The 17,602-nt window shown below is 37.6% G+C and overlaps 1 protein-coding gene across 1 annotated transcript; it reads right to left on the reverse strand.

Moving 5' to 3' along the window:
* Nucleotides 1-431: 431 nt before the first annotated feature.
* npc1l1 (NPC1-like 1) lies at nucleotides 432-17,329 on the reverse strand (the record flags this gene model as incomplete). The annotated part of the gene is made up of 19 exons (XM_081349530.1): nucleotides 432-646; nucleotides 3,213-3,375; nucleotides 3,490-3,603; nucleotides 3,706-3,937; nucleotides 6,289-6,439; nucleotides 7,937-7,995; nucleotides 8,102-8,234; nucleotides 8,325-8,452; nucleotides 9,202-9,392; nucleotides 9,532-9,621; nucleotides 10,501-10,766; nucleotides 11,056-11,170; nucleotides 11,491-11,673; nucleotides 12,085-12,213; nucleotides 12,300-12,472; nucleotides 12,558-12,658; nucleotides 13,650-13,914; nucleotides 14,457-15,774; nucleotides 17,177-17,329. The coding sequence occupies 19 exons, from the start codon at nucleotides 17,327-17,329 to the stop codon at nucleotides 432-434; spliced, it is 4,179 nt and encodes a 1,392-aa protein (XP_081205656.1).
* Between the last annotated feature and the right edge of the window lie 273 nt (nucleotides 17,330-17,602).

A 17,602-nucleotide genomic window follows, 5' to 3' on the forward strand; every position in this document is an offset into this window, starting at 1 on the left:
AACAACAATAATAATTAAATATAACATTCAACAAATATTGCATAATAAAAAACTAAAATAATTCTCATCTACTGTAGTAATATCCTTATTTCTAAAACAGTGGAATTGAGCTCCTCATTTGTATCCATATCACTTTGTCTCAGGTGTGACCTGGGCAAGTCGCTCTCGCTCATGAACATCTTCAGAAGGAGACGGACAGGTTGATAGCAGTCACGCAATGCTATCGAGAAGCCCACATAAGGAGGTATAGAGCTGACATACTGTAGCATGAGGTGATACTGCTTGGAAAGTTTCAATGTGGTTGGTTGTTTTTCCCTCCAATGCTTACATGCAGTAGTGTATGTAATGGCAATCTTATGTCTGTGCAAATTCAGTGTAATAGGTAAATGAACTGGAAGGAAGAGGAAGAGCAGTTTGCAAGAGGTCTTGGGCTACATAATGGCCATATCCCACTGGGTGGGTTCTTGGGTGGTGTTGAAGATAATGTCGGCCTTTACTGGACACGAAGGCTCTACGGGGATTTCGCCGTTCGATTTCTCGTGGTTTTCGAAGCTAACATTGTCATATGTGGCTTTGCTGTTGAGCTCCATCTCCTTGGCTTTTTTCTCTTGAATCTGCAGCAGAAGTGCGTTGTTCACACCAGGACCTGAGCAACACAGACAGTCAATTTATGAGTTAATAAAACCGTTCCATTTTGTTTAATCCAAACCTGTTCTAACACACACACACACACACACACACACACACACACACACACACACACACACACACACACACACACACACAATACATATATATATATATTTTATATATAAATGTATTTATATACAATTTTGTTCTCTTTTTCCAAATTCTAATACAATATATACAAAGAAGCACATCATTTTTAACATGATCCCTTTTATATTTCTTCATCAGTTACACTATGTATTTTCTCTTTTCTTACACACTTTATTTGCACTATTTAGATTTAATAATACTGTTTTGTTTGTATGTACTGTAGCTCAGCTGCAAGTACAACACAAATGTACAAATATTCTAAAAATGCTATACTGTCTTGAATACAGTTTTTCGAAATTCAAACAGTGGTGTGCTACATTGTTGTAAGATGACCTCTTTAAAATGCATTTAATTCAGCAATTGGTGTCTAGTTATCTAATTTACATGACCGTTTAGGGTCAATTAAGATTTTTTTTTTAAATAAATTAGTGTTAGTTTTAGATTTATTAAGCAAGAATGCATGCATTAAATTACCCAAAAGTGAGAGTAAGGGCCTGTACACACCGGGACGAATATCGGCGCGCGTTATTCGCCAACATTTTTCAACGCGTTTTTTGTGTTCACACCCAAGCGATTTTCGCTGACGATGAGCCGAGTGAACATGCAAATTCATTCCCTGACATTAGATGGCGCTTAATGTAAAACAGAAATACCCCGGTTTTGTAGTCGGTGTCACGTTTGTCATATAGTTCTCTATGTTCCGACACCAGCGAGACCAGCAGCTCTACATTCATCTTGCCTTGCATCTTCCTCGTCTTATTTCTTCCCAGCAGTGTAGACGCTACTGTTTATATACTGTCTATGAACTTGGCATATACAGTATCTTCTTCGCCGTTATGTGTGCTCGGCAAGACCATTTTGTGTTTGAGCGCCCCCAAGTTGTGTTTTACTGTAACTTCAGAAGCTCCAGACACGTGAGCAAAAGCGCCAATCTCATTGGTCGGATAGTTTTTGACGCGGCGCGTCAAACCAAAAAAAACAAACCCGAGGCGTTTTTTAAAAAATGACGCTTTTACGCGTGACGTTTTTTGCGTCGGTGTGCACACTCACATTGGCGCCCTTTGTTTAGTCAAGAGGCGTTAAACGTCGGCGAATATCGCGCGCGAAATTCGTCCCGGTGTGTACAGGCCTTAAAGATATTTATGATGTTACAAAAGATTTCAATTACAAAATGCTGTTCTTTTGAACTTTCTGTTCATCAAAGAATCCTGAAAAAGATTTATCTTGATTTCCACAAAAATATGAAGCAACACTACAGTTTACAACCCAGATAGCAAACTGACATTGAACCAACATGGAAACGACGTCTCTCCTGACATTGAAACAACATCATTTTGCTCATCGAATTAACGTTGAATCAACGTCAGACACGCCATTCAACCGCATTTCAACATTGAATCAATGTTTTATTTTCAACGTAATAAATAGTAAAGATTGATCCAACGTTGAAATTTGATTGATGATTGATACTAACCTTTACAACTAAGAATCAACGTTGAATCGACGTCTGCCTGCTATCTGATGATAAGAATCGTTTTGAGCAGCAAATCAGCATATTATAATGATTTCTGATGGATCATTTGACACTGAAGACTGGAGTAATAATTTAGAAAATTCAGCTTTGCCATCGGAGGAATACATTACATTTGATCATATTTTCAAAAAGAAAACTGTTATTTTATATTGTAATAACATTTCATAATATTTCGGTTTTACTGTATTTTTTGGTCAAATTAATGCGGTCTTGATGAGCATAAGAAACCTCTTTTAAAGCCATTAATGGCCGTCGCCATCTTGGCCGCGCGTCACTCACGGATGACCGAAAATAGGCAAAGAGGCGGGATTAGCTGAGGTGACGTGACGGCTAACAAACAGCAGACAAACGGCTAGTAGTGACAGCAGCGGCAATCCACTTGTCACTCAAAGTGGCCACGCCCTTAATTATGCAGAAATTTAAGGCTTGATATAATTTTAATGGATGAGCTATAAAAAAATCCACCCCCCTCACAGTTGTCATGAAGGGCAAAATCAGCTATATAGACCAAAACCACTTTGTACAGGGCTGTAAACATGTTTTCTGCTGTAAAGTTGGCATATTAACATGGGATTCTCTTTTAGAGCCTGTCTCTAGAGGCCAGTCGATGAATTGCAGTTTAAGTCACTTCCATGTTGGATTCAAGAAAGAGACCGCAAGGTTGCTGCTTGGTCCTACTCGACCCGTTCCGAGCTTGTTTCAAACTCGATTTCGGGAAGCAGACGCATTAACAATGATGCTAAAGACCCTAGTCTCCAGCATCAGTAGTTACCGTGCCTCTTGAAGCCAGGTGAGTCTGAACATAGCCTTTGTTTAGAATTAGAACTAGTATTTTTGAACTTGATTATGCACCAATGACATATGCAGTTATGCGCTTGCAGACATTTTTGCAACATACCAAAGAAACTGAGCAGCACAGGCAGAAATATGAGGCCGTGGACCATGCCGAGTAGAGTGATGACCAGATTGAGTCTGAAGAAGAAGATCTGGATGAGCTGGGCTTTAGCAAATGCCAAAACTACGATTCCAGGTAGGTTGGTCATTGCAACTCCAGCAAACACCTGGAAAAGAGAACATAGACATATGTAATGGCACCACAACTAGACTGGAATAGCATAGCTGAGCAGGTCTTAAAAATTCATCAAGTCTAGCATCTTTGTTGTTCTGGTACTCACAGCACTGCCCATGTTCGCTGTGGCTTCCTTTGCTCTTTCCACCTTTGTGTGGCCAATGCTGAGAGCAAATGAGCGTGTTATATGAGATACAAACTCCACCGATATACCAACAGCCTGCAAAACAAACCGTGGGTTAATAATGTCAGGGATCGCTAATGACACTGTCATTGGTTTTATGAAATGCAAACTTGCTAATGGTTTCTTCGACACACTCACAGTCACAAGGTTAATAAGCGACACAGCGTTGAAATCGATACTCCACAGCGTCATGACGCCAACCGTATCCACAGTGATCATCACTATGGTGAGCAGGTTCAGAAAGCCTGATCTCAAGTCCATGCCGAGCAGGATACAACACACAACGAATGTGGGGAGAAGACACATGGCAATGTTGAACAGACCCTCATTCACGATGGTCAGGTACTGTTCGTAATACACGTACGTCACACTGCGAAATGAAAGATCACAGAGTCAGGGCACAGAGATTTTTGAACCTGGTTCTTCTTGTGCATTTAATGAAAACTTTAATGCATGTCTTTTACTTGTATTAAGAACTAAGAACTTTTTTTTTCTTTGGCCATGTTTTATCTTGGACACCCTTGTGAAAGAAGTACACTTTAGCATACTTTTAAAAAGAGCTGTTATTATGAATATGATATACTTTAAAAGAATAATATTAAGTGGGAACTAAATGTAGTTTTTGCACAATTAACTGCATGTCATTCACTTAATGGCAACATAGTTTAAATGTATATTACAATGCAATTAGTTGAACTTAAAGGCCTGTTCACACCGGGACGAATTTCGCGCGCGATATTCGCCGCCGTTTAACGCCTCGTGACTAAACAAAGGGCGCCAATGTGAGTGTGCACACCGACGCGAAAAACGCCACGCGTAAAAGCGTAATTTTTTAAAAAACGCCTCGGGTTAGTTTTTTTGGTTTGACGCGTCGCCTCAAAAACTATCCGACCAATGAGATTGGCGCTTTTGCTCACGTGTCTGGAGCTTCTGAAGTTACAGTAAAACACAACTTGGGGGCGCTCAAACACAAAACGGTCTTGCCGAGCACACATACGTAACGGCGAAGAAGATATACGCTGAGTTAGCGTCTAAACACTGCCGGGAAGAAATAAGACGAGGAAGATGCAAGGCAAGATGAATGTAGAGCTGCTGGTCTCGTTGGTGTCGGAACATAAAGAACTATATGACAAACGCGACAGCGACTACAAAAATCTTGATAAAAGAGAACTGTTATGGAGTGGTATTAAGCGCCATCTAATGTCAGGGAATGAATTTGCATGTTCACTCGGCTCATCGTCAGCGAAAATTGCTTGGGTGTGAACACAAAAAACGCGTTGAAAAACGCTGGCAAATAACGCGTGCCGATATTCGTCCCGGTGTGTACGGGCCTTAAGAATGCTTTTTGAACATCTGAACTTAAGAACATCTTTATATGCAATTTCATAATTACTTATTGTGTCTTAAATATGGTTAAAGTGTACTGCCGAATGTACTGACAAGCATTTATGCAAACTAAAATATATTTTAATGTCATTTCTAATGAAACATGTATGTCATGTATTTATAAATACACATTTGTGACCCTGGATCACAAAACCAGTCATAAGTTGCACAGGTATATTTGTGGCAATAGCCAACAATACATTGTATGGGTCAAAATTATTGATTTTTCTTTTATGCCAAAAATCATTAGGATATTAAGTAAGGATCATGTTCCATCAAGATATTTTGTAAATTTCCTACCGTACATGTGAGTGAATGCAGCAAAATCGTGAACATAAATGGACAAATTTAAAAGTGATTTTCTCAATGTTTTAATTTTTTTGCACCCTCAGATTTCAAATATTCAAATAGTTGTATCTCGACCAAATATTGTCCTATCCTAACAAACCATACGTCCATGGAAAAGCTTATTTATTCAGCTTTCAGATTACTCTCAAGTTCAAAAAATTGACCCATGTGACTGGTTTTGTGGTCCAGGGTCACATTTGTAATAGTGAAGTTGCAATTTAGTACTTTTAAAATGTAAGTACTTTACATGCGTTTAACATATGTTTGTAAACATCAAAATAAGTGTACGGTACTTCTTTAAAGCACAACAAAATAAAAAACAATGATTTAAAATGTACTTTAAAGTAAAGCTTTTAATTTGTCATTAGTGCACTTTTAAAAATGTATTTCATTGTGTCAAGAAACAGTCATGAAAGTGTAATCTCTTTAAAGTACACTTGCGAGGCCTTTTATTTCATTAACAATATATTAAAAGCAAGTAGAGTTAGTTAAAAATATTCTTAGAAGATCTGAAGTACTCTACAAGTGCACATTCATTATAATTAAGCACACTTCTTTTTCATGAAGCACCAAGTGAGCCACCAATCACCACTCAGAATTTACGCATATATATCACTTTTCATGACTTTAAACTGGCTCAGAAAAAAAAGACACATTTACTTTAATAATAAACATAATGAGTAGTATTGCTGTTTTCATTGTTGTGCCACCAGCACATATCTGTTAACATCTCAAAAAATGTGTTTTAGGGTTTCATGACCCTTTAAAATGGATGCGTGACATCCCTGTTCTATCCTGGAATTGCAAGAAATGTATAGAGTAGCTCAAGGATTCGTGATGTAGTTTTGCAATTTATGAAGTAGCTCAAGGACGCGTTATCATTCAATAACATTACATTTCCTGATTATCGCTTCTTATCTTATCCCGTAGAAGAAACAGCAAGGGTGAGGATGGTAAGATAAGGGAGGATTAGAAGACGACACCTACGTGTAAGGGAAGACCTCAAAGTCAGGAGAGGTGCCGTTGATTTGCCTCATGGTCAGCGTGATATTACGCGCCAGCTCTCTGACCTTCTGCAGCGCAGCCGTATACTCCTGCGAGTTGACCAGAGGAGTGTGGTAGGCCATGAACCGAGAAGCTGTAAATGGAGAGATGTCATGATAAATTGTGAATAGACTGAAACACTTAAAGGAACCGTATGTAAGAAATCTATTTCAATTAATCATAAAATGGCCCTGATGTGTCACTAGACATTAAGAAATCATGTTCATTTCAAATACTTATATCACTGACAACAGTAGTATGGCTAGGATATTGTCATTTAAAAAGTGGACTTGCAGCCCTCAACTGATGTTGATGTTGTCATTTTGTGTTTTGGCCTGACGCGCCTCCCTCCACCTATCGACCAATCACGAAGTCAGTAGTGTTTCGGCATCCGGGTTGCCAGCTTTGCTCTAACCTACCCTAACTCTAGTCGGATACAAATGTCAAACGTTACTAAATCAAAAAGACCTCGTTATAATTCAGAAATTCGTCGTGACAAAGTCCGAAATAAAACCAGAATTTGTATTGGAGATGCTTTTGAAAGATGGAGACGGCTGAAAACGGAGAAGAATTTGAACACAGACGCCAACGTTGCTAATTTTCTCCTGGACAGGTAAGATTCATCTATGCTTGGCTAACTTGTACTTGATGTCAATGGACATTTCATATATTCATGACAGTCGAACAAAGTTATGCATGTTCGTGCAAAGTAACGTAACATTAGCTCACATGGACGTATGCTAACATTAGCAATGCATTATAGGAGCTCGTTTCTCTGTCATTATGCTGAGGCCTTAAAACCTGGAAGAGAATTAGCAAGTCTGTGGCTTCGTCACATAAATTACAGTCATACCTCAAACATTGTGAACAATTCACCAAATAAGGGCTTCAACTACCATAAGGATGTGAGTTGACGTGTATAAGGAATTGAGACAAGTGTTGTAGCCATTGTAGCTTAGCATCTTTTTAGCTTTTAAAAAAACGACAGTTTCAAGAATCACGAATGAGGTACTGTATGAAGGTGAGTCATTTATGTTGTAGAACAAAATGTTAAAATCTCTTGCAGTAATATTAGTAATAAATTTTACTCATAAATCGGAAACTGCTAATCTTAAATTTCTTAAGGGAACCAATTGTGAATAAGCCAACAAATTGACGTTATGACTTAACAGCTCCACAGAACAGTGATTCTCATAATATTTTTATTCACAATTTCTACCCAATCAAATATTTTAGAGCTCGGCATAGGGAAATGTATATTCATTTTAAAAATGCCCATTTCTTTTTAATATTTTATTAATTATCATAGCCATTTCCAAGTCTAGAAATCACACTATTAAAATTATGCTACTTCATATGTCCATGTTTTCAAAAAACGTTGTTGAGGCGGTGATTTAAAATAAGAACCTGTTTTTGTTTTAGCTGTTTAGGCTTATATTAAAGCTTGATTTGTCTTATTTTAAATAATTTAAAGGCATCTTGGAAGCCCCATTGGAAGTTTGCTAAAGCCCCCGAGTGGACCCTGGCCCCGTTAAGAACCACTATAGAAGGTGAATGCAAAATGTTACATGTACAAATTTATGTATCTCACCTATTACTTCCCCAGTTTCATTGTCTCTAATTACAGCTTTATCATAAGCTCCCAAACCACTGTAAATGAAATAAGAACATTTTTAGTAAATACACTATAACCATTCTAAACATTCAAAGCTTCTATTCAGTCCTTTAGATGACCAGATGTAGTAGCATTTCTTACCCTTTTGGACACTGAAGGTCAGGTCTGTTGCTCAGAAAGTCTGGCAGGAATCTGTAAAACTCTTCAACACTGGGCCGCAGAACCCCATCTTCGGGGTTATTCATACACTTCTTGGTACACGTAAAAAAACCCGCTGTCAAAAAGTTTCACATTTAGTTCATTGAACCATACATAAACATAAAAGCTTCAATAGTTAACTGGTAATTTATACATAAACACTTACTCTCATTGGCAGGACAAAATTCTCCATTGTTTGGGCCATTTGTATAGATACGACAACATTTGGATCCAGGGTTCAGCCAATCAATATAGTCATCCACCCAGGAGGATGCTGGGATAGCCAAATAAGATCTAGAGCAATCAGCGAGATTGTGATTTTGTAAAAATCTCGTATTTTGTAAAAATGTATGTGTGTAATGAAGCAGCACAACTATTTTCAACATGTTTCTTGAGCAGAAAATCAGCATATTAGAATGATTTCTGAAGGATCATGTGACACTGAAGACTGGAGTAATGAATCTGAAAATTCAGCATTGCCATCACATGAATACTATAAAATATATTCAAATAGGGAAAAAAAAATCAAATATTTTTTGATATTTTTCATCAAATAATGATGAAATGATGAGCAATGAGTTTTTTTGATCAAATAACTGCATCCTTGGTAAGCAAAAGAGACTTCTTTCAAAAATATTGAAAAATCTTTCCAACACCCAAACTTTTGTATGGTAGTAAAGCCATAGCTCATCATTTATCTGGCTCTTTACCAGTATTATAAAGATCTTTGTCTCTGTTCTAACATTATAATTAGAATGACTGCAGAGGCAGTATTCAAAGAATACTAAGAGGTAGAAGTGATAAAGCTTTTTTGTCATAGTCATTTCATTGTATAATTCTCAAACATTAATAATAGTATCTTGCCAGGACCGTGTCACTGTGGACTTTCAAGATCGATAACACAAATCTGCAAGTTCAAGGTCTGATGTGATGCAAAGTAAGGTAAAGAGTAGAGGAGTGCAGAACACCAAATCACATTTTTAGTTCATTGAAAGCGGAAAGACTTATAGTGGAGATATACAGGGGAGATATATGGTGCTCACCGGTCAGGGTACTCAGTGGCGTATCGGATCTTCTGGGTAAAAGAGAACTGGTCACATCCCACACTAGAACACACTGCATTTAAGCCCTCCGCACTGGTGAAATTGAACCCTTTGGTCGTGATAAAATACGTTGGCACGCCAACCTCAAAATACTTATTGAGGTATGCGAAGTAGTCCAGCATGTAGGAATCCTGTTAATATTTACACACGGGGGAAGAGAGAGACAACACGGTAACTAATTATTGAATAACTGAAAGTGTTTTTAATTGGCATTTTGGCATATTTGCTCATGTATTTTTATTGGTGTGTTAAATAAACTTCTGTACTTACAGTTGGCATGGACAGTTCCTGATCTAAGCCCACTTTTACATTGAACAAGAGGAACACAGAGGCGCAGAACATCACAAGGAACACCACCATCTAAGAGAACAAAACATCATGATATTAAACTATTACTAATTGTATTATATAAAAGCATGTAAACAACAAAAAAAACACCATACCATCTTTTTTTTTTTGAAAGATATGCATGAAATTCTAGTGTTTTAAACAAAGGACACTTGTTTTAGTCATGTACACATACTTTTACTTTTTTAATTTACATTTATACTGGAATAAAATATCTGATTCCTGATTTCATATTTTTATGTAGCCTAAAAATAGTAAAATGAAATGAATGAACATTTTGAGAAAATTATAGCTTTTAATAACTTTTATTAGTGGGCAAAATTAATTGTTGGTTGTGTTGGAAATCAGGCCAAGGACAGCTGAGGAGTTTGTAAAATGTATATAAATTATAAAACTTTACTTTAATATTTGATTCATTATAAAAGTATTTTAATGCATTAATTATGCCTTGTATGGTCAATATAAATAATTGTAACCACAGTTATAATACATATCTATTCACTGTTAAACCTTTAGAAAGCATTAAAACACATGACAACCACTTTCAGATGTAACAAGGAATCTGCAAATATAAAAATAATGATTGTTTTATGAAAAGATTTAATGCATTGTAAAGTACATTATGAATGTACATTACATAAAGGCTTTAAGTGTTACCATAAAGGTTAACACAATATTTTACAAGTTGTTTTTATTACTATAGCTTTAAAAATGTGCTATTTTATATCTTTATGATGGATTTTCATATTTTATGACTGAAAGTCTAGAACTGGGATAAAGGTAAATCCATTGAATATATAAATAAAAGACATTTGAAAAGTAGCAGTTGTAATAAAAATCCTAAAATGACTGTAGTTAAAGAAACCATAATACTTTAAAGTAGGAACGTACCACTATTACCCTGCTGACAGGGTTGAGCAGTGCAGGGGCGTAGTATTTTTTCATTAATGGGAGCAGGATGCCCTGGTTGGGTTTGGATGGGTGTGGAGTTGTCACAGTAACACAGCAAGCTATCTCACAACGGTTCGCATCTTGTCGTCGAGCATCAAGCGAGAGCAGAGCCACAAAGGCAGTCATCTGTAGAATGAAGTCCATGAGCACGGCCAATGCCGCGTATAGGGCAAACGACTTCACCGCCGGCATAGTGCTCAAAGCACCTGCAAAGAGACAATGAGGGTGTGTTTAGAGTGTTTACTCATACATGGAATTAATCTGAACCCATTGACTGCATTATATATGACTCATTCAAAGTACATTATTGCCACTATACATCAATCATATCTCTATTTAATAAGCTTTATGTTTCACTGACATGCACATGTGAGTAAAGGTCAGGTAATTTAATAAATGTTCCTCGTTTCTATCCATAATTGTATAAAAAGAAAATTTCTCTTGTTCTTGTGTTTTATGGGATGAATCAGAGTTAGATTAGTGGGAAATTCTCACCCAGGAAGAAACAAACAGATTCAGACAAACTGCAAAGGAGCATGCTGGGAGCCACATTTCCAAGAACTCTCCCGATATGTTGCTCCCTCTGCTCTCCTGGTCTGCGCATATCTCTCTGATTGAGATTTAACATGGAAAAGAGAAAAAAAAAAGAGCATGGTTTATGATTAGGTGCAATATATGTGTAACGGAGGCCAGCTAGTAGTTGCTGTCCGAGTAAACCCCCCCTCTGATCTCAATAGGCGCTCTAGCGACAGATAGAATAAGTATACATATCTTAAAAAAAAAAACAAAAAAAAACATTTGAATGCTACTGTATAGAACTAAGGACTGTGAAAGAAGTCTGTAAGTGAAATAAAGTGATTAGATTGACCATTTAAAAGCTGACGCCTAGAAAATATGCCAGAAAGTAACAGAATGAAGAAAGAAACATACCTGATATTCTAGAACAAAAATGAAGATGTTATCAGCTCCCACAGCAAGCACGAGGAAGGGCACCACCTGCAGAATGACCAGTGAGGACGGAACCCCAATCCAGGCATAGAAACCCATCGAGGCCAAGACAGAGCAGCCGACGACCAGAATACCACCCAGTCCGACCAAGAACTTTGAGTCTACCTAAGAAGACAACCATACAACCATGGTTTGTAGAAGCAGCATTGGAATATATTTACTTGTCAAACTAGGCCAATGGATAGTTCATCTGAAATACTTTTGGAAAGTGGAGATAATACTCAATCTATAACTAAGCTTATTATTCATTATTTTCTGACCTCCATACTATATCAAGTGAGAAACAAATGTGAAATATTTTGAGAAAAAGTCATTCAAAACGGAAAACGTTTAAAACATGGGTATGTGACTTCGTTTTTGATATCCAGAATGTATCATTCAAATTGCTCAGAACAGTTTACTTTGAGTTTCCATTAGGCCTTCATTTTGAGAAAATAAAAGCTTCTTCCTTTATTCCCTGTTATCAGAAATTAGGAAATTCCCAGTAAGCCATTAACCACTCCGTTACTCACTCACCAGGATACGCTTCCAGGATGAATATTCCCCAAGAGCCACAGCAATGTAGAGGAAGATGACAGCATAGCTTATCATGAATATGGGGATATCCTCTGTAGTCGTTCTGTTAATCTCATCTTCCAAAGACCTCTGCGGGGCACCAGATCATTCGATTATGACACTTTTAAACACTGGCTTCTTTGATCTATTCAGCATATGGTCAACCAGAATCTCACCTCAGCCATGTAGGCAAATGTGAAGTTTGTGCTTGTGTTTTTCTGATATTCCTGGACAATTTTGAGGAACATGCTTTCCCACTGTTGAACCACCTTAAATTTAACGTCGGATCGTGCGTAATTGTTCAGGGAGAAGGTGAGGATCAGGGCCTCAGCAATGGTGTATGCCTCATCTGAAAATGTAACGGAAAGCTGAAAGTCAGCTCAGTAAATCTTTAAGACAAAGATGAGATGCTAGCAGACAGTTTTGTGCCTTACCCTCATATCCTCCTACAGCCAGGAAGGGGAAGACAGGACCTCCATAGTCTGCCATGCAACTCATGCCAAGAGCTGTGATGTCTTTAAATGATAATGGAGAGCTGTGGGTAAGCAGAATGTAATTATGTTATGTGTGATATTGTTTTTATAAAACAGTTTAATAGACAAGAATAATTAAGTTACTTTGTCTTTTTTTGCGGCAACAACAATCATTCATTCGTTTCATTCCTGAATGATTCAGTGATTTTGAATGATGAAATTGGTTGAGCGAACGATTCAATGACTCATAAAGTCTTCATTCGAAATACCATACTACTCTTATTATTTATTTTATATTATAGTAGTAGTATGCTATATAGCAGCCAGTCCCTGGCTTCAACGAATATGCATGCTATATAGACTTAGCTATACTATACAGTTGGCAAAAACAGTATATGAATAGTGTTCAAATTCATAAAACAGTATGCACAAAGTACACGGATGACCTACATCCTATGGATACTTTACTCTGCCATGAGGCCATAGAAGAGGATTTGGTCATTTAGTGACACACAACTAATGCTGGTAGGTCAGATGACAATGACAATATGAGGAAAGTAGTATTTCATCCATTCGGATTACATTCATACACATTCTTACTAAAACATTTATTTTTAAAAGTTTCAAAGTACTTATTTAAAAGAAGTGCCTACTCAAGAGTATGCGAGTAGCCTATGTCATAAAGACTGAATTCGTAGTAGCATAGCATATATTAGTTATATTAATATAAAATATTTTATATTTTAGTAGTAGTACATATTAGCTTAAGAGAAGAGTATGCTACAGAATTCTGAATTGAACCAGTTCTTATTTCGTTCCTGAATGAATCATGTATTTGAATCAATCGGTGAGCAAATTATTAAACGGACAGACTCATAAAGAGTCAGTTTCAGTTGATGCAGTTTATGATGTAAACTGCAGAAAGTCCCAGCATGCAAAAACATGAAAAGTCCCAGTTCTTGAAACAACTTGAAACTTGTTCAGTGGAACTTCAAAAACCTGGAAATGTTCCTAAGGTAATGTAACAACTACAGTTATGGATATGTGACTTACTTTACACAGTAGATGAAATGGTCCCTCCAATCCACCTCCTTAGTCACGCCGAGCTCCGTCATGTTTGCTTTTGCGTTTAGGTTGTCCAAGCTATTTTGGAAGTACTGCGGTAGACTGTTGACAGCACAGTCTGTTAAAGAGGGGTTGTCTGGATTGAGTGGCGCATAGCAAACATCTTTAAGGCTTGCAGTTCGGTTTAGATCATCTGACCAGAATTCAATTGCCTGGATTCTCTGCTGAAGCTCCAGCAGCTCTATGATTAAATCTGTGAGAAAGAAACATACTCAGTAAGCCTCTATATGAATGACTGAAACCTAAGATTCAGGGGAACAGAAAATTCCCAAAAATGAAAGCATTGCTACATAAAACACTCATTAGGACTGCTTGAGGCTACACATCCCAACTTCACAGTGGTTATTCCAATTGGGAATGGACTATATACAGAAAGCTATGAGCAAAAACTTTTTCTAGTGATATTCTCACCGGTGAAGTACAGTATGCTGCAGTCATGTGGTACAAATGACTGCAAGCTCACATTCAGATCCATCTCCATTCAATCAACAACTGATGGATAGAACCAAGGTAGAACCCATCCGCACCTTTTTTCTTTTTTCGATAATCCATTGTACATTACAATACGGAAGAGATCTGTCGCTACTTCTCTAGATCTAAATAGTATGCTTAATACTTTTGACATGTTTCACAATGAGTTAATTTTTGACAACCTTATTGGTAATCACAATTATTTTTTGTGTAGCCATCAAACTAATTATTTTGACCAACAAGTGAAACAACAGGAAGTTTTACCTTTAGAGATGATGCCACTGAAGTTCTGTTCGCCAAAGAGTAAGGAGTCATAGTAGTGGCTGGGCCGGTCTGGAGCGGTCAAGATCAGCTGATTGGTGCGGTAAAATGGATCAAAATGTTTATCATGGAAGTCCTTCTCACGCATGGCACGACTTTGGGGTGCTGACCAGAGCTGGACAGGATCTGTGGTCAGTTCTATGTCTTTTATTCCCACTGTGAATACTATCACAACCACAAGGCAGACCGGAAGCACAAACTCAGGATACCGTGCCATAATCGTTCCCCAGGTCTGGAAAAGAGACCCTAGGAAGTCCTGAGTGGCAAGACTGGCTCTGTCAGAGAACGTAACATCTTTAGGACTGATTTTATGGTTAATCTCATTTTCGTTTTGGTCCGTGGTGCTCTTGCCCTTCCGAGCGCTCCTTGACTTTCGGTAGTAGGTAGTGCACTCTAAAACTACGTAACAAATAAAAAGGAAAAAGATGCAGGCAAAGACTGTGATACAGATGACAAGGACGCCGTTAAGTCTACCAATCATGAATGGTTTTGGTAAAGGTGGTGGCGGTGGTACAGCTGGACAAGATTGCTCACAGTCCTGACAGGAACAGGCCTCACCCCCTGAAGGTGTCGTCTCGTTGCAATTCAACGCTCTTCCTGCAAACGGAAACGCTCCTTGTGGGAGTCCAGCGGTCTGTCCTTCTGGCAAGAGCCTGAAATTAATATCCAGAGGAGCCAGTCCATTGCTTGAGTCACCCTGGAAATCGTACCAGCGTTGCGGTGTACACAGAGTCGAACCATAGCGGCCGCACATCGTGGCAATAGCGAACCCTCCGGTGGCTGGGATTCTTACGTTTCTGCAGGATCTAAACGAAGCATCTGAGAAGTTGGTGGATATGTATGCCTCGTAACCTACCACAGCTTCCTTGACAATGCCAGATGGCTGTGTGATGTTCGCGGTTTTGGTGATTGTTAACAACTGACTTTGGTTGGGACTGCAGGTGGTGGCACAGTGGAGATGTGCAAAGTTGTCTGCGCAGGATGGGCATCGGATCAGCACGGCTTTGGACAGCGTCAGGCTGCTCTGTAGAGCTGTGAGCTGCCTGATGGAGCAGCAGCCCAGTGTTTCACCATCACCGTTGGCAAACATTGGGCAAACAGATTTGAAAAGTGCATAGTGGTCTCCCGTCACATTAACAGCTTTTCTGTAGTCCTTACAGGGTACCCTAGGGGGAATAAGAGCTCCCCCCACACCAGGGTTTAGGCCACAGTCCTCATAAAACGAGCAGTAGCCTGGTTCATGCTGAGCACCAGTGAGAACCTGCAAAAGACAGAGATATAACATAGATATGGATGTAACAATATGTAGTTTAGTCAAGTGTCTTATACAGTAGATCTGTATCGAATCTTTAGCACTCAGAACTCAACAATAAGGATTTTTCCTGCTGAGTTCAGTTTTTTGCCTGCATTTACATCAAAGATTTTTCAATGTTTTTGAAAGAAATCTCTTATGCTAAAGTCAAAATGTAATTACAATTACAAACATACAACTGTTTTAATATAATGGTAAAGCTGAATTTTTAGCATCATTACTAAAGCCTTCAGTCACATGATCCTTCAGAAATCATTCTAATATGCTGATTTGCTGCTCAAAAAACATTTATTATTATTATCAATGTTCAAATTTTTTGGTCAAAATATTTTTTTTTCAGGATTCATTGTATTATATATATATATATATATATATATATATATATATATATATATAAATATATATATATATATAGCAACAGTTTAATTTAATACATCCTTGCTGAATAAAAGTATTAATTACTAACCCCAAACTTTTGAATGGTAATGTATTTAATTTTTTTTTATTTATTCAAAAAATGACAATGAAAGGAAATTAAATGTTTTCTATACAATTTGTAAAAAATCATTTTCAGAAGTATTTACACTCTGAAGAAAAAAAAACATTTCACAGCGAGAAAAAGTGTGAATGTGATCAAATGAGGTGCTATTTGTTTCATATTCACAAAAATGGATCCACAAATAAATCTAAAGTGATTCACAAAAATCACAAACAAATACACAAATAAATCAAATGAAATTACCAAGCATACATTGATAAATGTATTGTGTTCCATGCAAACAGATTTTAAACTTTTGCAAATGCCTCTGACCAATCAACCAATCATATTTTGTACCACAATTATAGCCAGAAAACTTTTAATAAAGCTAGAGGTGGCGGAGTCTGGATGGGTATCGTTGGAAAAAGCATAACGCCAACCTGGAATTATCATTTTTCATTTATAGACAATATTCATTCTCCACATGCTGACAGACGATTTTGTATGGTCAAAATTCCATACATATTTCAATATCTCATTATTATGAAATGCTTCACATTTATTTTTGGATCAATTTTCTATTTCGGAAAATTAATCAATTAAGTATGACCTCAACTTATAACCTGCATATAAAGAAAACTTGTGGAAGACAAAACTCTTCACTTTGCTATTTCAATATTTAGATATACAAAATATGACAAGTGAAGACTTACCAAGCAAACAGCAAGTGACAACAATGTAACGGACCATTCCCAGCCCTTTCTTTGGGAATACATTTCTCTTCCTAAGTCTTTGCTTTTCTGTGTATGTGGAGTGTTAGTTCCAGTGGAGCGATGAAGGCAGGAGGACGTAAGGAGCTTCGGGTAGATCTACCTGATACTGTAGAGTAAGACAGGGGGAAATGAAAGGCTTCCTCACTCTCATTGGATGAACATAAGTGATACTGATGATGACCAGAGTCTTATCTGGCCTGATGTTTAAACTACCAACCAGAATGGACAAAAGCCAATCCAGCTCACTGATCATTAACTAGATGGTAAGACTAAACCAAAGGTATGTTACAGATGCTATGGAACTTCGAAAGAACAAAACACACCCACCAAAATCTGATAACCACCCGATGACTCTCATTAATAAAATGTGCATGAAACTATGGCCTGAGCAACTGCAAAACAACTACAATTTTATTTCCCCTTTTCAGTCGGGTGAATATTTGTACACAATGTGTGACATAAAATTCTGTCGCTCCAGTGCTTGCTCTTTTTTTGTATTAAAAAATAAAATAAAATAATCATCTCA

This window comes from Scardinius erythrophthalmus (genome assembly GCF_964197995.2).
Source record: "Scardinius erythrophthalmus genome assembly, chromosome: 20".
In the NCBI taxonomy this organism is placed as follows: domain Eukaryota; kingdom Metazoa; phylum Chordata; class Actinopteri; order Cypriniformes; family Leuciscidae; genus Scardinius; species Scardinius erythrophthalmus.